The 26393-nt window shown below is 41.2% G+C and overlaps 1 protein-coding gene across 1 annotated transcript in view; it reads right to left on the reverse strand.

Moving 5' to 3' along the window:
• The window catches only part of ASPG (asparaginase), an 856377-nt gene that overhangs the window by 401958 nt on the left and 428026 nt on the right, over positions 1–26393 (reverse strand). The window contains exon 4 of the mRNA XM_044073584.1: positions 23425–23550. Within this exon, the coding sequence (XP_043929519.1) occupies positions 23425–23550 (126 nt within the window). The remainder of the gene's footprint in view (positions 1–23424; positions 23551–26393) is intronic.

Consider the following 26393-nt stretch of genomic DNA (forward strand, 5'->3'; position numbering starts at 1 on the left):
TATTTTAGATGGTCAAGTGGGGCTTTGGTTGTTCTCCAGCTGGCCCAGGCTGTTTCTAGTTTTGATTTTTGCTTTGGTATCTTTTGTGAGCCATGGTGCTGTATTTGATCTAGTTTTTATTGTACGTGCTGGAGCATGGGAATCAAGGATACTTGGAATTTCGTGTTAAAGTGATCTATGGCCTCCTCTAATGTTAGATTTTTTAGTTTTGACCAGTCAACTGCTTTTAATTCATTTTTGAATATAGCAGCATCAAAGTTTTTCCTGTTTCTAAATGTTTTATATTTGGGCTGGTGAGGGTTTCCTGCCTTATGTTTTATGATATAGGTTAGACAATGGTCGCTGAGGTCATCAGGGAGAGTACCAGCTGTGTACAGTTGGGGTTGGTTATTAACTAGGATCCAGTCTAGAATACTTTCCTTGTTGGTTGGTTTGTTTATCCTAGTGGGAGAGGTTATGGTCTGTTTAAACCCAGATAAGTTTATATGAGTGAGGGGGGGGGGCGGAGGAGCTGGGGTGCCAGTCAGTGTTAAAATCATCAAGAACTATGGTTTCTTGGGGATAGGTAGTGGATAACCAGTAAAGGAGATCTTCTAAGGTATTTAGGTTGTTGCCTGGTAGAATGTATGCACAGACGATGTTCAAGTGTTTGTTTTGGTTAATCTGTAGCTTGGTTACGAGGAGTTCTGCGATACTGAATTGGGGAGGTTGAATGGTGTCTCTATTAATGGTTAGAGTATTTTTGTAAATGACTGGTATTCCACCTCCTTTCCTTGTAGCATGGTCTAACTGGTGAATATTGTATCCTGGAGGTAGTATCTCATTGTCAGTAGTACTGGGTTTTAGCCAGGTTTCCATAAGACACATAATGTCTGGGGAGTGGGTTGCTAGGAGAGCGTGTAGGTTGGGAATCTTATTGTTAATACTTCTAATATTTAGGTAAAATGCTAGGAGGGAACTAGTGGGAGTATTCATGGGTAGCTTGACTGTGGGGGCTGTGGTAGGAGAGTGGAGGTTATTGGGTGTGGGTGGGCCAGGTTTGGGATGAATGTCTCCATGTGTTATAAGGTTATAGTGACAGGATATTCTGTACCAAAGCTGTCAGAAAATTCAGTCAGTTATTTGTCTCCTTTTCAAAATCCATGCTGGGCTCACCTGTGTCTAAAGTAACTTTATCTAAGTGGCTGTCAGATACATACATACACACAAATGTTTCAAGCACGGGCATTAATGCCCTTCTAGCTTGCCAATATACCAAAACACTTGTTCCCATAATAAATGTCCAGGCTGTTCTTAAAAATACCTAAACTAGTACTTGTTTTAATGTAATTTGGTAGTCTGTTCCAAGCATCAGATACTCTGTCAGAGAACCAATTAGTACAATTCTCATTCCTATAGAATCTTCTACATAGATTATCTGATGATTCTCTAGTACTGTCTGATAACCCCAGACATTTCCAGAAGTAGTTGTCCCTAAATGCCCTACATACCTCCTCTTAAATATCTGTAAGAGACACTGTTCTAGTTCAGATATTTTGGTCTTTCATAATAACTTAGATTTTCACATCCATGGATGCCCTTGGTATATTTCTGCTGTACTCTTTCCAGTTTATTCATGCTTGTTTTCCTATAGGGTTTCCATATTGTTATTCCATACTCAAGTTTGGGTCTCATGTAACTAACAAACAATGACTTCATTATGTTTGATTTCCTAGACTTTATAAATCTTTTTATACAACATATAGTTCTATAACTATCATTAGCCAATTGGTTGATATGATTAGAAAAACTTGTTGCTGAATCTACCCATATACCCAGGTCCTTAAATGAGTCTACAGTTTCAATCACTGTGTGCTGTATTAAATATTCACCTTTCAGTTTAGGTCTCCCAAATATCATATGCTTAGTTTTGATGTATTTATCAACATATTATTCTCCTGTGCCCAAATGGTCAATTTAGTCAACTTATTTTGCAGACATGCCTTATCTATAACACTTGTAATCAGTTTACCCAATTTCAGGTCGTCAGTATATAGACTGCAGAACACCTCAGATGAAAAAGTAAGGTCTGAAAGATACAATCTAAACAAGTAAGGACCTAGAACAGAGTCCTGTGGGACACCTTGACTGTAACCAAGGATTTCACTTGTCCAGTTGGTGTGTGATACTTGCCATGTCCTATTTGTAAGCCATGCAGCTATCCAGCTTATCAACAGTACATCAATACCTAGTCGTACTAATTTATTGATCAGTGTTTTGTGTATGACCCGTCAAATACTGAAGTTAAATCTATATAAACCACACCACAGCACAATTTGTCATTCATAGCTGTTATTATATTGTTACAGAACACCATGTTACAGGTGGTAATAGATCTATTTTCAACATATGCATGCTGATATATGGTTTAAAGTCCCAACCTATCCACTTATAACAATATCTTTTCCAGTATTACCTTCTCCATTATTTTTCCACAACATGAAAGTAGACTTAAGGGTCTATATGATTATGGGTTTGTCCTACTCATCTCTCCCTTAAAGACAGGTTTAATAAGTGCATGTCTCCAGTCTTGAGGAATCTCCCCATATGTATACGACCTTGTGAATAATAGCTATAATGGTAGTGTAAGTTCTTGCTGAAGTGTTCTCAGGTCATCTTACTTAGTCCGTCTCCTCCCTGCACTTTGTTTGGATCCAGTTTGCACAGTTCTTTTTCATTATAATTTAATTTGATTCCAGTATCTGGGGTTACCTGGATGTCACTAGGATAACTTACCACCTCTTTTGTACAGCCAAACTGTTTTGCATAAGACTTTGTAAATATATCTATAATCTGCTGTTTCTGAGAATAAATTTTAGAATCTGCACACAGTTTATCAATTTGTGTATCTTTACTCCTTCCACATCTTATGTATTTATAAAAAGGTTTCCTATTATGCTCAATATCTTTATATAAATTGTCTTCAAAATGTTCTTGATCTTGTCTAATACTATGCTTAATCTGTTTGTCCAGCTTGTTTATTTCAGTTTTCAAAGTTGCAGATCGACCTCTCTTCCATTTCTTATATTTTTTTTGTCTCTCACCTTACTCAGGTATCTTGTTCTTATGGAAATATACCCCCTTGATGTTGCGTGCCTAGATCCTGATGCTAAACATTTTTTTTTACTTTTTGCAATCAAACAATTTTTCTTTCAAAACTTTCCACAGTCCATCTGCAGTTTTTCCACTGAACACCTCACTCCAGTTAGTTTTATATAGCAACTGTTTTGCTTCCCTAAAATCTGTAATTAACCTTCTGTGCATTGGCTTAGATTTCAGTTTGGCAGAATTATCTAGCAACAAATTAACTTTAATAACCCCATGATCACTGCACATCAATGGTGGTAAAACTTGACTTGAAGTTACTGCAATTTCTTTGGGAACACAAACAATATCTAGTATATTCTGTCCCCTGGTAAGTTTTTTTTTACAATCTGAAGCATTTGTTGTTCCTGAATATACTCTATGAATAATTTCTTTACTAAAGTAGTTGAATCAATATTATTCCAGTCTGTTTCTGGTAAATTTAAGTGCCCAGCTAATATTATTCTTCCCTCCTGTGTTTCATGTAAGAAATGGATGAATTCCTCAAGGTCATCTGCACTTGACTTTGGTGGTCGATACACTCCAACAATTGTTATATGTTCCAGGGTTGTCTTTATTGTCATAGTTACACAGTCTATAGTATTGGTGTTATCAATGAACATGTAATAGTCACAGTCAGACTGCGTTTTGTTTGAATACTCTTTGAAAGGCAAGACTCTTCCACCCAAGCCTTAGGGTCACTCATCAAAGGCTATGGCTGGTTCTACAGCTGTCTTTTCTAGAGTGTCTACTGATGAAATTTGTGCAGCTGCTACTTGACTGGGTCACCACATTTTTGTGTCTCATTATAAGCTAGCTATTCAGTCTACATCCAGAGCTTCCTTTGGCTCCACTGTGTTGCAAAATATCCTACAACATCGGATATGAAAGTTATGTACTTATCATAATGATAAATCCACGTTGTCTGTCTCCCTCTGGTTCAACCTTCCCACCCTCCTGCCCCCCTCCTTCTTGGTGACTTGGTGAGTCTTTCCTCCTGAGATCACTTGGAGGTCATTTGCTCTCACTTTCTGGAGTCTTGCATTCTCCTTGGTTGTCACAATTCATTTTTGGGAGAGTGCATTTTCAGAATTACATGTTTTTCTTTTAACGATTTATTTTTCATGGGGTAAACTCAATGTGGGGGAGCTGAAGGAGAAGCAGGGAGTTATGGGTAAGGCAGGCACAGCCAAGGTGGCTAAAGACTTTAGAATTGGCTGGTGTCGGATCTGAGTCAGATCCGAAGTCCCACAGTTTGACCCAGAAGGAGACAGACAACATGGATCTATCATTATGATAAGTACATAACTTTAGTTTTTACCACCAACTTTTGAATCAAAAGACACGGCACAGCATAAAGTGCTTAGGCATTAACATTTAAGTTAAAGTTAAATGGATAAATAAATTAGTACATGTGCAATGAACTTGCATGTTGACAGTGACAAATGAAATAACATAATATTTTAAATTCTGATTAAACACAATGTGGCAAATGGTGCCTACAGTAAAATTTTACTTCTTATTAATTAGTTACTTATAGTTTTTAAATCACATTTTTGCTTGTATATCCATCAATATAAACATTGTAACTTAACGTTAATTTCTGCATTATAAATTAAATGCCTTTGCCATGCAGTTAAGTAATTATAACATATTTAGGTGCCATGGAGTCCTCAATAGAAAAAACACACAAACTTAGGCAGAAAAAACACCAAGGCTAATCCAATTTAAAATTAAAAATAATAAAAAGTCCCTGGATGCTCACATACAGAAAGCGCTTATCGTATGTGAGCATCCAGGGACTTTTTATTATTTTTAATTTTAAATTGGATTCAATAAAATCCTTCAACAAACATTGGATTTGTTTATGTGGATTAATTCGCTCAGACATTTGCTTCCAGTTTTGGGATTTTACGTTGGCCTTGGTGTTTTTTCTGCCTAAGTTTGTGTGTTTTTTCTATTGGATTGGCAGTTTCACCACAGCACTTGGGAGATTTTTTTGTTCATTTTTTTGTTCACATGGAGTCCTCAATGGTTGTCCTCACAAGTGAGGAGAGTGTGTTGAGCAGATAGAAAGAGTACTTTGAGGGGCTGATAAATGAAGAGAATGAGAGGGAGAGAAGGTTGGATAATGTGGGGATAGTGAATCAGGAAGTGCAGTGGATTAGCAAGGAGGAAGTAAGGATAGCTATGAAGAGGATTAAGAATGGAAAGGATGTTGGTCCAGATGACATACCTGTGGAAGCATGGAGGTGTTTAGGTGAAATGGCAGTGGAGTTTTTAACTAGATTGTTTAATGAAATCTTGGAAAGTGAGAGGATGCCTGAGGAATGGAGAAAAAGTGTTTTGGTACCGATTTTCAAGAATAAGGGTGATGTGCAGAGCTGTAGTAACTACAGAGGGATTAAATTGATCAGTCACAGCATGAGGTTATGGGAAAGAGTATTAGAAGCTAGGCTAAGAAGGGAGGTGATGATTAGTGATCAGCAGTATGGTTTCATGCCAGGAAAGAGCACTACAGATGTGATGTTTGCTCTGAGAGTGTTGATGGAGAAATACAGAGAAGGTCAGAAGGAGTTGCATTGTGTCTTTGTGGAGTTGGAGAAAGCATATGACAGGGTGCCTAGAGAGGAGCTGTGGTATTGTATGAGGAAGTCAGGAGTGTCAGAGAAGTATGTAAGAGTGGTACAGGATATGTACGAGGGTAGTGGGACAGCAGTGAGGTCTGCGTTGGGAGTGATGGATGCATTTAAGGTGGAGGTGGGATTACATCAAGGATCAGTTCTGAGTCCTTTCTTATTTGCAATGGTGATGGACAGGTTGACAGATAAGATCAGACAGGAGTCCCCGTGGACTATGATGTTTGCAGATGACATTGTGATCTATAATGAGAGTAGGGAACAGGTGGAGGAGACCCTGGAGAGGTGGAGATATGCTTGAGAGAGAAGAGGAATGAAGGTCAACAGGACTAAAACAGAATACATGTGTGTGAATGAGAGGGAGGATAGAGGAATGGTGAGGATGCAGGGAGTAGAGGTGGCAAAGTGGATGAGTTTAAATACTTGGGATCAACAGTTCAGAGTAATGGTGAGTGTGGAAGAGAGGTGAAGAAGAGAGTACAAGCAGGATGGAGTGGATGGAGAAGAGTGTCAGGAGTGATTTGTGACAGACAAGTACCAGTAAGAGTGAAAGAGAAGGTCTACAAGAGGGTAGAGAGACCAGCTATGTTATATGGGTTGGAGATAGTGGCATTGACAAAAAGGCAGGAGTCAGAACTGGGCGTGGCAGAGTTAAAGATGTTAAGATTTGCACTGGGTGTGACAAGGGTGGACAGGATTAGGAATAAGTATATTAGAGGGTCAGCACAGATTGGAAGGTCTGGAGACAAAGCCAGAGAGGCAAGATTACGTTGGTTTGGACATGTGCTGAGGAGGGATGCAGAGTATATTGGGAAAAAGATGCTAAGGATGAAGCTGCCAAGTAAGAGGAAAAGTGGAAGGCCTAAGATAAGGTTTATGGATGTGGTGAGAGAGGGCATAGAGGTGGTTGGTGTGACAGGGCAAGATGCAGAGGACAGGAAGTAATGGAAACAGATGATCCGCTGTGATGACCCCTAATGGGAGCAGCCAAAAGAAGAAGAAGAAGGAGTCCTCAAAGGTTGTATTTTTTTTCTTTGCTTAAAATGTTCCACCTGAAACATAAATACTGTAGATGTTAATATTTTATCTACTACAGAATACTTGCAATTACTCATAGTAACATATTCTCTAATTTTCTTTTTAACATTGCACACTGATTTGCAGTAATAGACATATATTCTAGAGATTATTCCACTCCATTTTTGTATGTAAATTTTTGACTATTATGTAAAAATAAAGTAAGCACTTGATTTAAGTATATAAGAAATAAACATCCATATTGAAAAAAATTGTTGCATTTTAGGAACTAGAAATTATTATGTAGTTGTTTTTGAATGGAGTATCCTTTCTCTAAACTAGACTTTCTTCTGACCCCTGAAGACACTTATTAGCTGTTCATGTCTCATTCCACAACAATCAGAACTTGCTGCAATATTTATTCAGTTTTAGGATGCGCCATTAATTCTCTTCATTCCTAATCCTTTTACAGCAGGATGCAAATACCCCACTATCCTGCAACATCAACAACAGGAGGTTAATCAGATTATCCTTAGAGTAGAACTTTATTTGAACAAAAGAAAACTATTTCACACTTTTTTCATGCTGCATTCATGTATATTTTCTTTTTAATTTTAAAATTCTACATAGTTTTTCAATGACTTTGAGCATGTGGCAACAATACATCTTCCAGCCTATTCTGCATTTTGGAATTAAGTTCAAATATTGCTCATTGTTTGTACTTTCTGATGCAATAATTATTTTTTTGCATAATTGCCTGCTGCCCTTGCTTTGCCTTATTTTTTTCTTTAGTGCTGCACTGTGAGCTCTTCTAATACTCATCAGTATCTAATAATGAATTTTGTTTCATATTTTGATAGCACTTTGCTATGTACGCTTTTTATATTATCGTTTGTTTCATTATTCTTCTGCAGTTTTTAGTAACTCTTTGATTCCAGAAGTCAGTGATTGTTATTCGCTGCCCTATGCTTTACTTTAATAAACTTAAATTGCTGCGTTTAAAATCTTGCTGAGCTATTTTGTAAGAAACAGTTTTAGTATTTGTCTTCTTTGACTCTTGTTTAAATTGAGAATGATGTATTTTTTGCTGGAATTACTATGCTGAAATTTTCTGAGATGTTTTTAAGATTGTGGTTCTGTACCAAATAACCAAATCTATAACAAAGTATGTTTAGTCATTATAGTCTTTATGTTTCTATTCCAGATAGGGCCAATGTACATTTAAATGCATCACTAATGCCCAAGGTTTAATGCTGCCAGCATCAGAATGAACTATGCTGACACCAAACCGACTGCAGCAGCACTCACATTCCCTTCTGAAACTGGGAATGAAAGATTTTGTTCAGCAAGACATCTTCTGGAGGTGATACTTTAGTCATCAGATGATCTCTGCTAGCTTTTCAGGTTCAAGTGACTCAGAAAATTCTGAGAATATAGCAGAGTGGTTTTTTTTAGTTTGTTCCTAGGTTATAGACCAGATTAGAGACTTCTTGACAGAGTTCATCCCATTTTTTTAAACCAGCACCTTCTACAAGATTCTGGAAGTCTTACTAATGGCTGCTGGTACAGTACTTGTGTCTGCATTCTGTCCTCCCCTATAGGTCACCCACTGGACTTTGGGGTTTCATTGGGATTGGATATCGTATCATTTAGTTGATGTGTTGTACTTGTTCTTGACCGTGGTTGGTCATAGGCTGTCTTGGACTCTTGGGTGTTAAATGTGGTGCAGGAGGTTACAGACGGCATTGGTTTTGGATCCATCTTGGAGGGGGAAAATTCAGACAGCCCTGAAGACACTGGATCTGAAGGGCCAAGGGAGGAAGACAGAAGGATGGAGCAGAAGGTCCCAGTGCCAGACCCGGACCCAAAGGAATAAGGCTTGACTGCATCTGTGCCTGCAAAAAAGGACCTCATCAGCTGCTCCAAAGCAGAGGTTTTAATGCTGCCCAGCAACCTCGAAGACCAGATAGAAGAAACCACCAAAGAGGACTTAGAAGGTCTTTTGGAAGAAGACGTCACATGCTGGATACAAGATGGAGAGGCTCTGAACTGGGGTGAAAACGGAGAAGATTCTGAAGACCACTCCAGTGGTGTGCTCGATGAAAATGAGGAGGCTGCCTACCTGAAGGATCCCTTTGATCAAGAAAGGGCTTGGGATGCTCAGAGCCAAAAAAGAAGTTTTATTAGTTTTCAGCGCCGATGGAGATTGGCTCCAAGATGTCAGGGATAATATTTGCATGGGGGGAAGCTGCAGGACTTGACAGTCATGGAACCTTTGGATCCGGCGAGCCTGAGGGAGCAGAACCAGAAGCAAAAGATGAAGAAGACATGTGATCTCCTTTGCAATGTTTGATGTTTCACCACTGGGGCTTCTTGGAACCATTCTTTGCAGCTGAAGAAAAAGCCACCCCAGAAACTGAGGCAAACAAAGTAAAACCTAAGGGCAGATGCCCTATTAAAACCAACTTGGCCCTGGTACCAAAACTTTCACAGATGGAGCATCCAGAATCTAGATGCGCTGGTCCCAAATAATAAACTCACTTTAAGTGAGCATCATGTGAAGGCAAATTGTGCCCGCAGGAAATGCACTCACCAAACTCACTATGCTAACTCTTGAAAAATAAGAATGCAAAGCAGAGCTAAGACCAGACTGGTGGCAAACTAGCTCCTGGGAGCTGAAAGAGGAGCTCAGAGTTACGCATAAGGGAGGTGGAGCAAAGCTGGCTAAATACTTTACAATTGGCTGATGTTGGATCCAAAGACCAACAGGTTGAAGCCAGACACAGCAGACGACATCAGATGATTGCTTTAGCACTGGTGCTGTACTGCACTTTCTTAGGTTGCACAACTCAGAAAAGAGGGAAAAGGTGTACTTCTAAAGAATTTTATCCTCTTCTCTGAGACTGTGCACCCATGAAGGTTTTTTATATATACATATATATATATATATATATATATATATATATATATATTTATATATATAGATATACATATATGCACATACACACAGACAAGGGGTATAGAGGCTCAATGTGGATGCAGAAAAAAAGTACAAACGCCTGTGCAAAATGCCTGCTCCTTGGAATGTTACAATGCTTTTTTTATGCAACTATGTGATTTTTTGTTCACTCTGATTTAGATATTTTCTCTACCACAATCTGTCTCTCAGCTAAGGCAGATGCAATTCTCATTATGGCCCCGGAATATAATTATGAACAAATGGCATGTATGAATGTTGACATTTATTAAAATAAACATATCCTACACTGTGTAGTTAGCCAAAAGATAGAAATGCTGTTCTGTAAACATCTGTTTTCACCTTCTCCTACCCTATGATTAAAAGTTGCAAAAAGTCAGTCTGAGAGAATACATCATAACAACATGTAGGAGAAACTAATTAAAGATGCAGCAGAGATTAAAAACAAAGTTAAATTGAGCAGCTTTAAGGACAGTGATTTCATTTGTGATGAGCACAAACATTTGAAAAAGGGACCAGGAAATAGCTTGGAAACCAGTAACGCAGGCAGTTGTAAGCAATCAGAAATGGACAATCTACCTGTAAGATTTTTCATTTAAATATATTAAAGTAAGGCAATAAAAAAGGTTTGATATCTAACAAGCTTGTGTTGTCTCTGAATATTATATATTTTTATTTACAGAGGGAGTTAGAAAAAAAAAAAAAAAACTCTTCAAGCAGCAAAAGAATGTTTTATCCCAGCAGCGTAGTATATGTTAATATGTTAGCCTGTAGTAAATCTAGTTGTTAAACATGTACAGTGTTTGAAAAAAATGCATTTAGTAACAGTAGAAGCGAATACACAGCTGATATGAATACATGCGTGTACACATACACATAAATATGTATACAAATGCACATCTATATATATATATATATATATATATATATATATATATATATATATACATATACACACCAGACCTTTTATGAAGAGAAAACCACTAAGCAGCTTAAGGTAAGAATTATGAAACATCTATCAGCTATGTTTTGGTTGCACACAAAAGAAAAGCACAACTTCAAGCTCTTGTGAATAAAAAAATTGTAGATTAATAAAATACAGGAAGTATACTAGTTCATTAATAAAACAGCAGTCAAGAAACTCTTCAAAAATTGCCTGTAGTGAGACAGCTGTGTATTTGGATGTACTTGGCACCTAGGTGACCCCTTTTTCTCTGAAAGGATTGTGGACAACCCTTTTTACTTAATATAACTAACTCCAGGGCTACACAACAGAGGGAGAAAGACAGGTTCCCAATGTCAGCAATTTTTCAATGCTTTATGTTTTTATAATAAAATGAATAGATATTATAACAGATTACTGATACAGAAAGTGGTAGAGTACATTCACAGCAAAGGCATATCCAGCATTTAAAGATGGTTATATTTTGGATCCACTGCTAAAGGATAGAGAACCCATAGCCATGTCAAAAACTAGCATAAATCTTGTATTATAATGTATGATTTGGTTAATGAGCAAGTGTTTTCATTTAACTTGAATGTAAACTTAAACATGCTTCTGAGCAAAATAAGGAAGAACATGTAATCTACAATGTCTGATTTTGTGACTTTTTAACAATTTGTGATTTTTTTGTGCTACCTACATACCTCTCAACATCTCAGTGTAGGAATTTTGGGCAAAGTTAAAAATAATGGGGGACAAAGACTCAAAATCAGAGAATAATGTTAAATATTGCTCTTACAAGCTTGGAAAGTTGCTAGAACACAGGTTTTGCATTAGCATGCATTTTCTGAAGGATATGAAACCTGAAACTCAAATGTCCGTCATTATTTAGTTACCAAAATCCTCAATGATTTGACCACAAAGCTTCTGATGACCAGACCAAAAATATGAAGCAAAAAATCTAGACATTCTGTAAAATTCCACATAGTTGTAAGATATGGCTACCTGATATGACCTTTTATTTGCTGACTTTAACAGTAATGTCAGACATTTGGCTAACAAAGGATGCAGTAAAGATGATTCAGTACTGATGATCCCACATAACAACACTTAAGACTATACCAACAATTAAAAATATTGCACTTTAAAAAAAAAACAGTATTTGCAATAGATCATGCCCTGCAACATCTAACTTAATACACTCACAGACTGTTTACAGCTTGCTGTGAGGAAAAAGTTAATTTGCTTGCTTTCTTGAATTCTGTGTTACCTTACTGCTTTCTTCTGTTTTATATACTGTGATTTGTTTTCTTTACACTGCATTTTACTTGTATTCTGCTTTTAATTGCATATTAAAACCTGGAAAGACACCACAGCTGTGTCTCTTGTGAATCACAAAGAAATGTTTTCCTACCCTCCCAAGCTGTTGCTGTTGTGTTTTTAAACACAAGTATCTTTCTAGTTGCCTGGCCCTTACTTTAATTTGACCACATAGCTCTGTCCCTCTCCCCCTTCACTGGCTGTTGTAAGCACAAAATTATCATTTTGTGAAATCACTCCCCTTCAACTAATTAAATTTACTGGCCATCCCACTGTATTCCATAGAACCAGAATACAAAAGTGCCCACCCCTTTCAATCTATCTTGCTCTTTTAAAATTATTGGCTCTTGACTTAGACAGCTAAAACTTAAGTTACCTCCCTGTTCATATCTAATTGCTTAGTGCACACTGCAGTGCTTAGGATATTAACCCATTTTTTTCATCTTACCTTTAAACATCTATTATAAGACCACCAGTTATTGGAGAGCCCACATTCTGCCCATCAGTAGTCATCTTAGATTTTGTGCTTCTGTTTTCTACTGGTGAGAGAAGGAGCACATGGACATTACCTCCTACTGACTGTTGATCACCAAAAAGCCTAATAACTGCTTCATAGGTGCTGGCTTGAAATTTGTGCTTATATTCTACTCCTGGTGAGAGAAGGAGCAGAGTCCATTGATTCCTTCTGGTTGGGCAGTGACTGTGGGTGCTTGATGTTCCTGATTGTTCTAGTTGCTATTCAAGGCATCTACCAGAAAAAGGCTACAACAAACCTACAGACCTTTGCATAATCTGTGACAAGACTGTGGATCACCAAACAGGCTGTGGCCTGCTTCTCATCTTGGGATCGGTGCTAATGTTTTGCTTCTGGTCAGAGTAGAAGCAAAGGAGCACTGTATCCCAGCAGAGTGAAGCTGTGGTAAGACCAACACTAGTAGTCATCAGGCAGTAGCCATTTATGCGACTCCCTTCTTTTCATCATTCTTGACAAGCTAATTATTTAAAGTAGGCACTGCTCAATTTGTTTCTAACTTCAGAATATCTCTCTAAATACTTTATCCCTAAATTTTCAGGGTCTATGTATTAGTTTCCCCTCAAGTGTTTGGCAGTGCCCTGTACAGTCACGGACACCATGAGTGACATTTCTCCTGTAAAAGCACAACTGAAATTTCACCAATACCTAGCTGCACACAAGACAACTAGTTTGCAGTGACAAGTTGCAAACCGGATATACCTGACATTGCTTTTATATTCTCACTCCAACTGTCTAATCAAAAAAAGGGTCTGTTGCCATGCATATTAACTTTGTCATTATTTCCATTACCAGCTTGGTGGATATGGGAATCCTGAGGCAATGCAGAAATTGTCTCATGTTTACTGACAACCAGATAATTCTCAAACAAACTGATATTGTATGTGAGAGATGCATTTACATAATGTCACTGGAGGCAAAGCTCTCTCATAAAAGTACTTCTAATGTCAATAAGGTTGTCAGTAGTACACAGGCTGCACCCATCACACACAATTCAAAGCAGACATATAGACCCACACATGCTGAGGCACTTACATGTAACCTTCCTAAATCACAAAGACCTCCTAGATGATGTACAAATAACAAATACCCTCATCAGCAGCCCCAAATGCACTCTTTCAAAACAACATCTACATCAGCACACAGAGCCACATCTCATGGAACCTGTAACTCTAGGCCCATAAGGCAGACCACCATACAATCCAACATTCTGGTCACTGGAGACTCCATTGTGAGACACACTGATGTCTCTGTCACCAGGCTGAGTAAGGAGAACGTCACTGTCAACTGCTTATCAAGGGCTAGGATCCACCACATTACTCACGCACTCAGGTCACTGGACCACAAGTACCAGCAGGACTTAGTCATAGTCCATGTGGGAGTAAATGACCTGAAACATACCTCCTTAGACTAAATGAAGAGAGACATCATGGAACTCTTGGAATGTGTGTCTCAGGCTGGTATGAGCCTAGCATTCAGCAGGACTTTACCTTCTCAAAGGAGGATGCCACAATATGAACAAAAGATGACCGACTTCAATAAGTGGCTTTGTTTCTGGTGTCATTCTAAGAGGGGTGCAATATCTGTCAGCATGAAAGGAGATGGTCAACAGGCCATGCTGCTTTGCCAAGGATGGTCTGAACCTCTCCCCTCTAGGCTTTCAAATATTAGCCAAAACACTGTCTTCCCCCATAGTGCTTTTTTAGGCAATGACAAACTGAAAGTACTTCTGATATAGCAAATCAAAATCAAGAACATCAAAAGGTATTACTGCTCAGTGTGAGGAGTCTAAACAAAAAAACTCCACTCCCTAGAAGCTCTCTTCACCCTAAAGAATGCTGACATCTGTGCAGTCACTGAGACATGGTTCAAAGTCATGCAGAGCACACCAACAGTGCAAGGTTATAATGCCTTCCACACATTTAGACCAGCTACTACACAGACAGGGACTAAAGTTGGAGATGTCTCAATTTACATCAAAAATAAATATACCTCAAGGCTGGTCAAACAGTACAGCACACGTCAGATACTCCACGTTCAAATCACCATAGGCAAAATTCAATACCACTTCCTTGCAAGTTATGGGTCCCCCTTTATAACCCAGGAAACCCATACCTTGTATTTAAACTTACTGAAAAACACTCACCATCAAACCCAATACCATATTCATGGGCAACTTTAATTACCCCACTATTAACTGGGAATCTGCACTAAACATACAGGCAGAGAGATTCCTGGATTTTGTAAACACAATCTCCCTGGACCAGATAGTCAATACACCAACCAGGGGTGTAACCATACTGGATCTGGTCCTCACTAATATGGGAGAGCGCTGCATAAGTTCTACTGTTATGTCTTCCCTGATATGGTCAGACCTCAAAATCGTCCCCTTTGAAGTAAAATTAAAACCTAGACCCCCAGCTAAACCTGGAATATCAGGAACTACTGTAAGGCTAACCTCCTGCTATCAAGTGATAACGTGGCAAAAGTTCAAGCCCCCATAAACCATGAGAACACTCCTGCCTATGCAGAACTGTTCACAGAAACCCTGTACAAACATGTTAATAGGTGCATAGCGGCAGCTGTACCCACCAGGAAGAAGTACAGAACTAACTCAAACACCAAACCACCCTGGTGGAATTACAAAATCAATAGGCTGCAGAAGAGAAGGAAGAAAATCATGGCAAAAATTAGGAGGTGCAGCACCCAGTAACATAAAAGCACTCTCATCAAACTAAACAAACAACTCAGAGGAAAAATAAAGTCTATCAAAGTCAAATTTGAGGTAAATTTGGTCTTGCAGTCCAAGGACAACCACAAGGCATTCTTTACCTATGTCCACAACCTCAAGGACAATATATAACTGCGTGCAAAGCTCATTGAAAATGGAGCCACCTACAGTGAGCCAGTAGATGTAGCGAACCTACTGGCTGATATATTCAGCTTCACCTTTACCCCTTTCACCCTCAACCTTTCCTCAGAAAATACCATCAAATATAACTACCCCTGCTAACACTAGGGAACAGGTCCTTAATGCTCTTTCTAAGGCCAAGAACACTGCATCAGTGGGCCCACACAATATCCCAAGATGCCTTCTAAACAGCATGAAACATGACCTATCAGGCCCTTTGGAATTGCTATTTAACTGTAGCCTCCAAACAGGCTTCGTGCCTCAAGGATGGAGAGCAGCAACAGTTATCTCTCTGCACAAAGGTGGGCCACCTACAGACCTTTGAAACTACAGACCCATAAGTCTCAACAGTCTTATATGTAAAGCCATTGAAAGAATTATCATGGAAATGACCAACAGTGACATAGTAAACCTCCAGACACAGGACTCGACTCAGTTTGGTTTCGTCAAGAGGGGGATCCATGCTTACTCAACCTGGTGGACTTCTTTGAGAAGGTCACCAAAGCAATGGATGAGGGCAAAAGGTTCACACTGCTTACCTTGACCTAGCCAAGGCATTTGACATAATACCCCACACGGGTACTGTTGACAAACACACCAGGTTAGGTACAAACCCATATGCCACCCTTGTGGATAGAAACTGGATCACAGACAGGACCCAGGAAGTTAGAACTGGGGAGTCCACCTCTACAAAGAGGCCAGTCACAAGTGGAGTCTCTCAGGGATCAGTCCTTGGACTGCTCCTTCTTGGCATTTACTTCTCTGAAGTCAAGGCCAATGTCAATGATCTCTGACTGACTAAATCTGCAGATGATTGCAAATTAGGAGTCATCACTGAATCCCACACTGACACAAATGTTCTCCAGGAGGGGCTGACACAGAAACAACTGGTGTCAAGAGTCATGGACTAAAGCTAAACATCAAGAAATGCATAATGGTATCCTTTGGGAAGTCATCCATCCCTGGTAACTATCATATTGACAACACACCCGTTAGAGTTGACCCAGTAGTAAGGGACTTAGGGACATGCATAGCAATCTAGCCTTTGACCATCACATGTCTACAGTAGTGAAGAAATCATTCTATGTTGCACAACTTATAAACAAAGGCATGGCATCTAAGTCCAAGGAAGTCATTGTTCCATTGTAGTCGGCATTCATCAGACCTATCATTGAGTACAATGCCCCCATTGGTATGTACATAACCAGGCATATCCAACAATTGGAGCATCCACAGAGATTTCTCACTAAAAGAATACAGGGCGTAAGTAAAATGTCCTGTGCAGACCGCCTTAAGGCCCTATCCCCTGCTGTCTGTCTCCTACAGGCTTTTTAGCGGAGATCTGTGCCTGGTATACAGGGCATTGTCAGACCCCATTGTGATGGACCTCCTGCATATCCACAAATCAAACAGCACCGGAATTACCATTCTAAAGACTTAAACCTTGCCTGTTATATAAATACAGCCTGCTGGAGACACAGGTATGTATCCCAGAGACTACCCTGTCTCTAGAACAAGCTCCCCATCCATGTGAACCAGAATTCCTCCCCAACCCAATTCAAGTGCAACTTGGACAAGTGGATGGGGAATAGGAAATTCATACCTGGTTTAGCACCTGCGTCTCTAATGGACAGAGGTAACCTGTTAATGGATTATCTCCCAGGCCCCTGCTTTAAATGTTTCATCTCCCAAGCCCCTGTTTACACTTGTCAAGGGTATCAGAACTTGTCAGACATTTGGGATGCATGGGTAGGCTTAAAAGGTCCTTGTGGTTATTAGCCTACTAAACACCTATATACCTAAGATTTACTACAATTTGGAGAAAAAGGCAATTTTCCAACAACAGCAGTCTATGTCAAAAGTAGTCTATTTTCCCTGAAAAAAAAACATTTTCTGACTTGCACAGACCAGTAGATACATTTTCAGTGATTCTACTGTCATCTAATTTAATTATACTATCCCATACACATAGCACTATGTTTATTCTCAGCACAAATAAGATTCACATAAATTCAGTTAAATGCTGAAAAAGTTATGTTACTTTTCTAATCAATCATAAAAGAGTAAAACTAACTTTTAATTTTAAAAACTTATTGCCCACATGAAAATGAGAAATAGCAGCCAACTGAACTTTGACAGTAGAAGAACTAGCTCCCTGTTGGAAAATATCAGCTAGTAAATCAAGAATAGTGGAAATAGGAGCCATGAAAGGATCCAAATGCCTCTGAGAGGTCCAGAAAGAAAAACGTTTCCACTTGCTGCGATAAACCTTTCTGGTTGAAGACTTATGAGCAGCTACCAAAATAGACTTAACTGAGGAGGAAAGTCTGGGAGTCCTAACGATCACAGGAACCGGAGCAGTGAGCTTCAGGCTGTTCAGATTCAGATGAGGCACCCCCAATGGGTGTGAAATCAGATCCTGAGAGGGATCTAGGATCCATGGTGGAGCCAGAAGGTGAGACCAAAGGAAGGGAAACCATACCTGGCAAGGCCAGAATGGGGCAATGAGGATCACCATGCTCCCCAGTTGACAAGCTTTCTGCAGAAACCTCAGGATGAGAGGGACTGGAGAGTAAGCATACAGAAGACCAGGAGGCCAAGCATGAACTAGATCGTCTCTGGGGGACTCCCCCGGTGGGGGGGTTCAGAGCGAAAAACCTGCTGCACTTCGCATTGGAAGGAGATGCGAAGAGATCACAGCAAGGTTGACCCCACTCTCTGAAGATCTGTTCCACTACTGACGGATTCAGAGACCACTCATAAGGCATCAGAATGGTCTTACTTAGTCTGTCTGCCAGAATGTTGGACCATCCCGAAATGTGTGTTGCGATAAGAAAGTGACTGGTGGAGATCACCCATTCCCACACTCTCGTGACCTTGCGACAAAGGGGATGAGATCTGGTCCCTCCCTGTTTGTTGATGTACTAGACTACCGACATGTCTGACTGAACAGCAATCGTTCCCAGAGGAAGAAAAGCATGAAGGGCCTGCAATGCTAGAAGGACCGCCCTCATCTGTAGGACATTGATATGCAAACTGGTCTCCACGGGGGACCACAGGCCTTGGACTGTTCTTCCCGAACAATGCCCCCCACCCGTGTTGGGAGGCATCCGTGGTCACTGTGGCTTGGGCTGGTGCTGGAACAAAGGGTCGTCCCTCCAAAATGTCCAGAGAGCTCATCCACCATATGAGAGACAACCGACACACTTGACTTAGGTGCATAGGATAGGTTAGTGGTAAATCCAACAGGGACCACATGAACCACCAAAGTTCACTGAAGAAGCCGCATGTGTAGTCAGGCACATGGAAGGAGAGTTATGGTCGCCGCCATTGAGCCTAGGGCCCTCAATACAGATTCCACTGTCAGGAAATGAGAATGGTAAATTAGGGAGACAAGCATACTGAGGTTTTGAACTCTCTCCGAGGTCAGGAACACCTTGCCCTGGAGTGTGTCTATCCTGGCACCAATGTAGTCTATCACCTGTACAGGCTTTAGTAGAGATTTGGATATGTTGATTGTGGTACCCAAACTCAGGGCAAGTGTCAGAAAGTAGTCCCTGGTTTGGGAAAGTAGACACCTGGTGGGAGCAGTGAAGAGCCAATCGTCCAGGTACGGATAGACCTGAATCCCCTGAAGCCTCAGGTGAGCCGCTACCACTGCCATCACTTTGGTAAACACCCTGGGGGCTGTGGTGAGACCAAAGGGTAGGGATCGAAATTGGTAATAATTGGCCCCTAGCCGGAAGCAGAGGAACCTCCTGGAGCTTCTGTGCATTTTTATGTGATAGTAAACATCCTGGAGATCTAATGAGCACATCCAGTCGGTCTCTTGCAGGTACGGCATGATGGACTGTAGAGTAACCATCTGGAACTTTTCTTTGGCCACTGAAAGGTTCAGGATGGAAAGATCCAGAATGGGCCTTTAGTCCCCCATTTTCTTTGGCACCAAAAAGAACCTGGAGTAGAAGCCTGATCCAGACTGATCTGAGGGGACAGTTTCGATGGCTCATTTTTTTTAGCAGCTTGGAAATTTCCTGTGCTGCTGCCTCCCTTTGCGTGGTTGGAACATCTGGATATGATTTGCAGCACCCAGTGGTCCATTGTTATGGACCCCCAAGCCACTGGGTGCAAGGACAATCGTTCCCTGACTAACTCCAGAGTAGAGCAGTTGGGCAACGCTTCAGGGTTGCTGCCCGTGTCTGTCCAAGAAAGGTTCTCGAGACCCGAAGTTTTGCGGACCCCCTCGGCCTCTGGGCCAGCGTCCATTCTGACCCCCTCTGCCTCTGGGGGAAGAACAGCCCTGAGTGTCCCAGGAATACTGAGACTTCCGGAACCACATCTTCTTTTGCCCTCTCTGGTTCCGGGAAAAGGACCTCTGAGGGTTAGAGAAGCAGATCACGATGGCAGACAGTGTCTTCCCGTCTTTCTCACTCTGGACTAGCGTATCCTTAACAGTCTTACCGAACAGAGTCGAGACGTCAAAAGGGGCATTAGCAAAGGACGCCTTAAAGGGTTCAGTAAATTGGCACAACCTGAGCCAGGCGTTACGCCTCATGGAAACGCCAGACCCCAGCCGCCCTAGTCGCTCCTTCCATTGCATGGGAGAGGAGTCGCATGGATGTATTCGATACTGCTCTCAAAGTGGCCATTTTCATGGAGAGCAAAGCCTTGTCCTCCTGAGACATGAACTTGGGTGGGGACTCCTCCAGCTCCTTCACTAGGTCGCGTTGGAGTCTCGTGACATGGATGTGACAGATCCACACAGTCTACCTGGTTTTTGTTACGCCTCGAGCCACATACCCCTGTGTATGTTTGATTATCTACCTCACTATATGCTGCTAATACTGTAACAATACAATATGCTTACGAGCAGGCCTTGCTCACTGATTACTGGTATAACTGACTTTTTGTTGACCTGTATCAGCCTAAAAGATGTTTATCAGAATATGGGGGATTCCAATGAGGAACTATATCATAAGTTTGTGAGCTAACTGTTCTTTGGAAAAGGGAAGTAAGGTGTAAGACCAGACATTTATTAGTTTTGTTCTGTTTATTTAGTCAGTTTCTGTTTAATAAATTGTTAAGTTTGAGCCTTGGTGTCTTGTGTCATTTCTAATTCTGTATTAACCTCAGACTTTAAAGTAACAGACTAGTTCAATGGGCCAAGTAGTTCAGCGCCCTTATAGAAAAGGTAGCTGAAGCATACACCCACTTCCCTAGTTGGTCCATCATCTGAGACTCTCGGTCAGCAGGGTGGACCAAGGAACTTTCCTGAGATAGTTCCCTTTTAGTGGCTGCTCCTACCACCATGGCGTCCACAGGGAAGCCCTTGTCCCAGGAAGGCCTGTCTATGGGGGGGACTCAAAACCTTATTGGGGCACTTGGGGATCGGCTCCATGGTATCAGGTTCCTTCCATGCCCGCAAAGTGATCAAATCCACTAAAGGATCCACGGGGGGGGTGACACCCAAGGCGTAGACAGGCCTCTGCCGAAGGCCTCCAGAAACACAGACTCATCAGAGGAAGGCTTGGGGGCAGACCAACCTCCCCACTGGAGCAGGATCTCCATGATGTCTCCATCAGAAGGTGACCTTGGGGAACCCTCCCCCTCATCTAAGTCTGTGCCCTCGGTGAGGGACTCAGGGGAGTCCAAGTGCCTCCTCTTACATGTATGCTTGTGAGGCACATCTCCCATGGAGCTCTCCAGGGAGTGATCGCAAGCTATCTGTTCCTCTGGGGGAAACTGTCTGGGGCCCTTCGGGCACGTACTGTCCCTCTGGTAAGATGACAGGGACCGTAGACTGCCAGAGGGGGCAGTCAGGGGCCTCAATCCAACAGAGAGGACCCGTTCTACCACATCGAACACCAAAGGAGAGCGGACTTCCTGTGAAGCCAATAAGGAGGCCGGTCTCCCTGGATCCAATGTGAGAATCAGAGCCGGATCCTAAAGTGGCCGGAGCTCTGAGAGAGGGAACCTGGACAGACAACATTGGAGCCGATGGAAAAGGTTCCACTTCCTCGGATCCAAACCCCAGGCTCTGGCTCCGAGATCAGCTCGGATTCGAACTGGTCGGACCAGAGATGCTCCAGGCAGGTGCCGGCGTCGAGGACACGAGGACCATCGGCGCCGACACCCTGACCAAGGCCAACCTCAGATCCGAGAACTCTGAAGCTGAAGGTCGGATTGGGGAAGGAGTGATAGGCTGAAAAAAAGGAAGCAAGCTGCCCTCTCCTCAGGGAGGGGAGCTGGCAAGACCCCCATCTGGATCTGCGTACAGATGAAGCACCTCATCATCTTATCCAGATCCATGTCCAAGAAAGACCGGATGGACAGAGATGAGGACACAGACTCCAACCGGGCAGGTCGGGGAGCTGAGACCAGGGAGATTGAGCATGCCTCCTCCAGCTCCGGGGAGAACCTCGGAGATCGGAGCTGGGGGGAGTCATGGATCCGAGTGGATTTACTAGGTGATGTGAGGTCCGGAGACTTCTTCCTCTTCTCTTTTGGCCTCGACTCTCTCTTTCTCGCTCTCTACCCCTCCTCTGCTCTGGTTCCACAGGCTTAGAAGCAGGAGTTTGAGTCCCAGCCTGGGAGGGAGGGGAGGCCAGAGGCAGAGAAACGGGAGAGGAAGCCATGACAGCCACCATGACTGAAGCCGAGGACGAGGAGGGAGGATCAGTGGCAGGAAGAAGCCCCTTGAGGGCCAACCTGGCCTTTCTGCCTTTCAATGCCTGGGGGTTGAACCCCGCACAAATGGCACAGTCAACATTAAGGTGGGCCACACCTAAACACAATACACACAGAGTGTGGCTATCCGCTGGGGAGAGCTTATGGCCACACTCTGTGCAGCACTTAAAAATAGGCTTTTCAGCCATCCTAGGAAAGAAAAGATAAAACTTTCTACTGAAACTTTAACACACACCCACTCACCACACGCTAAACTGACTAGAAAAGGGGAGAGGGGTACACAGAGACAAACTACACTACCTAACAACTACTAAAAGCCTACACTCGATGCCAAAGTGATGGGAGGGGAGAAAGGATACCTACGCTAAGCTAAAACGGCTAACAAAAACAGAAATTAGTAACTTACAATTCCAGAAAAGTACCCTGCTAACTGGAGCTTCAGAGACACGATGCTATCGCAAATCGTGGCAATCGAGATCTGGGGATGGAAGGCAAGGGAGGTGGATTATGGGCAAGGGAAGGAGTCTGGCTCTCGGAGCTGATGCTTGTAATCTTTGCCAGCTAGGATCCGGCACGGATCCATATCCCACAGGTTGAAGATCAAATGAAGTAATCTACTTCAGATCTAACTTTTAAAAACTTATTGTTAAAAGAGACTCTTGAAGAAACAAAGGCAAGAATGAGTTACAAAACAGTAAATTATAAACCATAGGAATAAGTACAGCTTTCTAGCAAAACAGAACACTAATTTTCAGTTATATATGTTTAAGAGGTGGAAGCGAGAGCTGCCAGTCACATTAGAGATGTTAATCAAGCAGTAAACCTCCTTGTTCTCTACTGTCCAAGACAAACATGGTCAGTTCATTAAATGTTTTAAAGAGGCATTTGGCATCATAACCGAAAAGTATTTATCAGTACTAAATATGGACTTGTACTGTCGGAAGGATAGAATACAATGAATTTGCAAACACCACAAACTACGGTAAAAAAAAATAATTATAAGGGGCAATTATTTACCAGACTCAGGGGCTGTACAAATTTCTTTCACATATTCAGTGCATCAAAAATGCATGAATTCATTCAAACTTATACTGACTGCTGTGTTAAGCGCAAATAATAACACATCATTGAGATAGTTTAAATGCCTCTGATACACTGTATTTTTCTATAAAAACAAGTCTCCTATCATTATGTTTAGCTGTTGTAAGTATACACAATGCCTTTCCTGGCTTAATTATCCATCTTACAGTCAGACACTTGACATATTCAGGTTACCTGGGATCCAGTCAAAACAATGGATTTTCCAAGATGTTCACACATGAATGAAAGAGCTGATGCAGTATATGCCATGGTGTCAGTGCCATGCAGGACAACAAAACCGTCATATCTTTCATAGTGTTTCTGTAAATGAAAGTACATTATCAGTAATGAAATAAAGCTAGCATATCAACAGCTACAACAACGCTCATCAAACCAACAGAAACATGTTCCATATGCAAGCATGTGCACTTCGGTATTGAGGAAAACTCAAACCAGCTTATTGTGTAAAAACTAATTAGCTGAACTGCATGTTTATAGTGAAAAAGAAATCCCAACCCAAACAGGACAACTTCAGAACTTGACCACAACCACTGGTGGTGGGGGTTGATGCGGGGAATAGGAGGAAGTTTTCCACTACAATGCACTCCCATTTTAATGTTGCTATTTTAACAAACTGGTTAGAAAAGCTGTTTGTTCAATGTTACATACAAATGGACTACTTACCATAAAATGCATGCACTGTCTATTCTGCAAATATAAACTGCTCAGGAACAAAAGCAATGAACATGCATTCTGCGTTGTGCCATAAAATTTACAGTAAGCTGCACTATTGTTGAGAAAAACCAAACAGTGCCCCACTGACAAAATGCACAGTGCCCCACTGACAAAATGCACAGCATAACTAAACATTCTCTGATAAAGAAAACAAAAGCAGGTGAGCTTTACTAACTGACAGAGTAATCATATGATTACAAACTTGTGTGTGTCCACATAGAGAGCCTCCTCGACTACAAAAATTATTCTTACAGTACACTGCCTCGCAGAACGGCAACAGAAAATACAAATTTATAATCTAGTGTTCCCTTCATAGGTACTTACCAGGCTATTAATCTGTGAGATCTTAAGTCTAGTATTACACTCCCATAGTAGATTTTAGCACTTATATTTTGCGTACAAATAACCCAGAAGTGGAAAAAAATAAGGAAATGTTGGGACTTTTACTTGCTGCCCCTAACCATAAGAGACAAGGGTGCTAAGCCAAGAATTAATTTGTTTTTTCTCATCCATTCATCTAAATTACATTTCAATGGAGTAAGAGACGTACTTTGCTTTATGTGGAGTGGAAGATGGTTCCATAGAACAGGTATTCTCTGTGCTGTAAACCTATCCCTGCAACATGTATGAACTATGTTACAAAAAGAGAGAGAAATCCTTTGAATGGGTGTTCACAACATCACTGGACTTGCAAATATGTAATACAGTGTAATACATCTGACAGGATAGGGTCTCAAAGGGTCTATACACAAGGTAGAGGTTGCCACTTTATAGCCTATGTGATGATGACAAGAGGAATGAGTCTTTTAGGTGATTTGCATAGTTTCTGTTATTCAGGCCCAACAATTTTTCCTTATTCCATACAGCCTGATAATCATTGACCTCAACAGTAAATATCCTGATCTTCTGTAAAATAAGACAAACTTTGTTTTCATCCTAATTATCCCAGTCTGTCACAGAACAATCCGCAGTACATCTCAGACTTTATCTTATCTCTTCTCAAACCCTCATATCACAGTAATGTTTCACAGAATGATGTAAAATATATCTTCCTCATCATACTGCTCTGCAGAATAAAAATATCATCGCTGTTGGTCTACTGGCCAACTTCTCAAACAGATTAGTCATTTTATGTATGTGAAGATTACATGGTAAAGTTCAAGGTCTGCAGACAGACAACTATCTCCACATACCAGCAGGCAACTGCCACGTGAAGCGTGACTGAGAATGTGCACACTCATTCCAGTTTCAGTCATTCATTGATCAGTGTCATGTGCTCAGATCTGTGCCAGTCAACAGGTCTCTATCTATGTTTTGTATCCTGTTGGGTCTGGCTGAATGTGTGATGTCTGCTCACTAAACTGTGAAGGATGGGTCTTACTTTATTCAGGAGAATTAAGATGATTGTGAAATAAGAGGATTCTCGGGGGCAACTGCGAGTAGCAGACAACTTAAGCATACCTTAGAACACTTTACTAGAGAGGTCTAAGATGTTCAGGAGAAGGGAGTTAACAGTACTAGAACAGTCTCTTGATGCAGTCGAGATGGAATTTATCACACATAATGCTGAAATACCAACTTTGCAAGCTCAAAATCAGCCAACATGCGTATTGTGTGTGTATTTCCCTATGTATGCCACACATACTGAATCACTTTACATGTAAACGTTTATAAAACGAGGGTAGAAGAATGGCAGACCTTCTTGCTTCCCTACTTCTGCATTTGATTAGCCGTTAGTGATTCTTCTCTTCAAACGAAGTCCCTGCTGCATACTCCGTAGACCAAATGTTCAAGTTTTATTCTTCCCATTCAAACGCTCTCATGCTAACTACTGGCAAATTACTTTAAACATATTCCTAACTACTGATGGCCTCTATGTGAAACTTCTGAAAGCCTGTACCTCTTTGCATAATTCTCCTTATTCACTTTTAGCTAGTCTCTCTCTTTCATTTGGTATTTTCCTGATCTATGGAAAACACAATTCTGCTTATTCTGCAGACATGCACAAATCTCATCTCACGTTATCATCTTCACCTTCCTTCACTAATCCCTCATCTAGACTTTGTTCATCTCAGGGAATTGTTTCATAACTGTGGCCCAACATGGTCCATACAAGAGCACCAGAGCAATTTCCATGCAGCGTTAAGAATACCATCTACAGAAATATGGACCAAGATGAATTACGGGGACTGTATATGTAAACATTGCCAAAGAATTCAACTTAGTCTCTCTCTCTCTCTTTTACAGACATAGACACACATGCACACACACACACACACACACACACACACACACACACACACACACACACACACACACACACACACACACACACACACACACACACACACACACACACACACACACACACACACACACACACTTTCCTTCTAAATTTTCAGTTAATGGCATGAACTGCTCTATACTTT

This window comes from Protopterus annectens, chromosome 6.part0 (assembly GCF_019279795.1).
Source record: "Protopterus annectens isolate FY-2018-M chromosome 6.part0, PAN1.0, whole genome shotgun sequence".
Classification (NCBI taxonomy): domain Eukaryota; kingdom Metazoa; phylum Chordata; order Ceratodontiformes; family Protopteridae; genus Protopterus; species Protopterus annectens.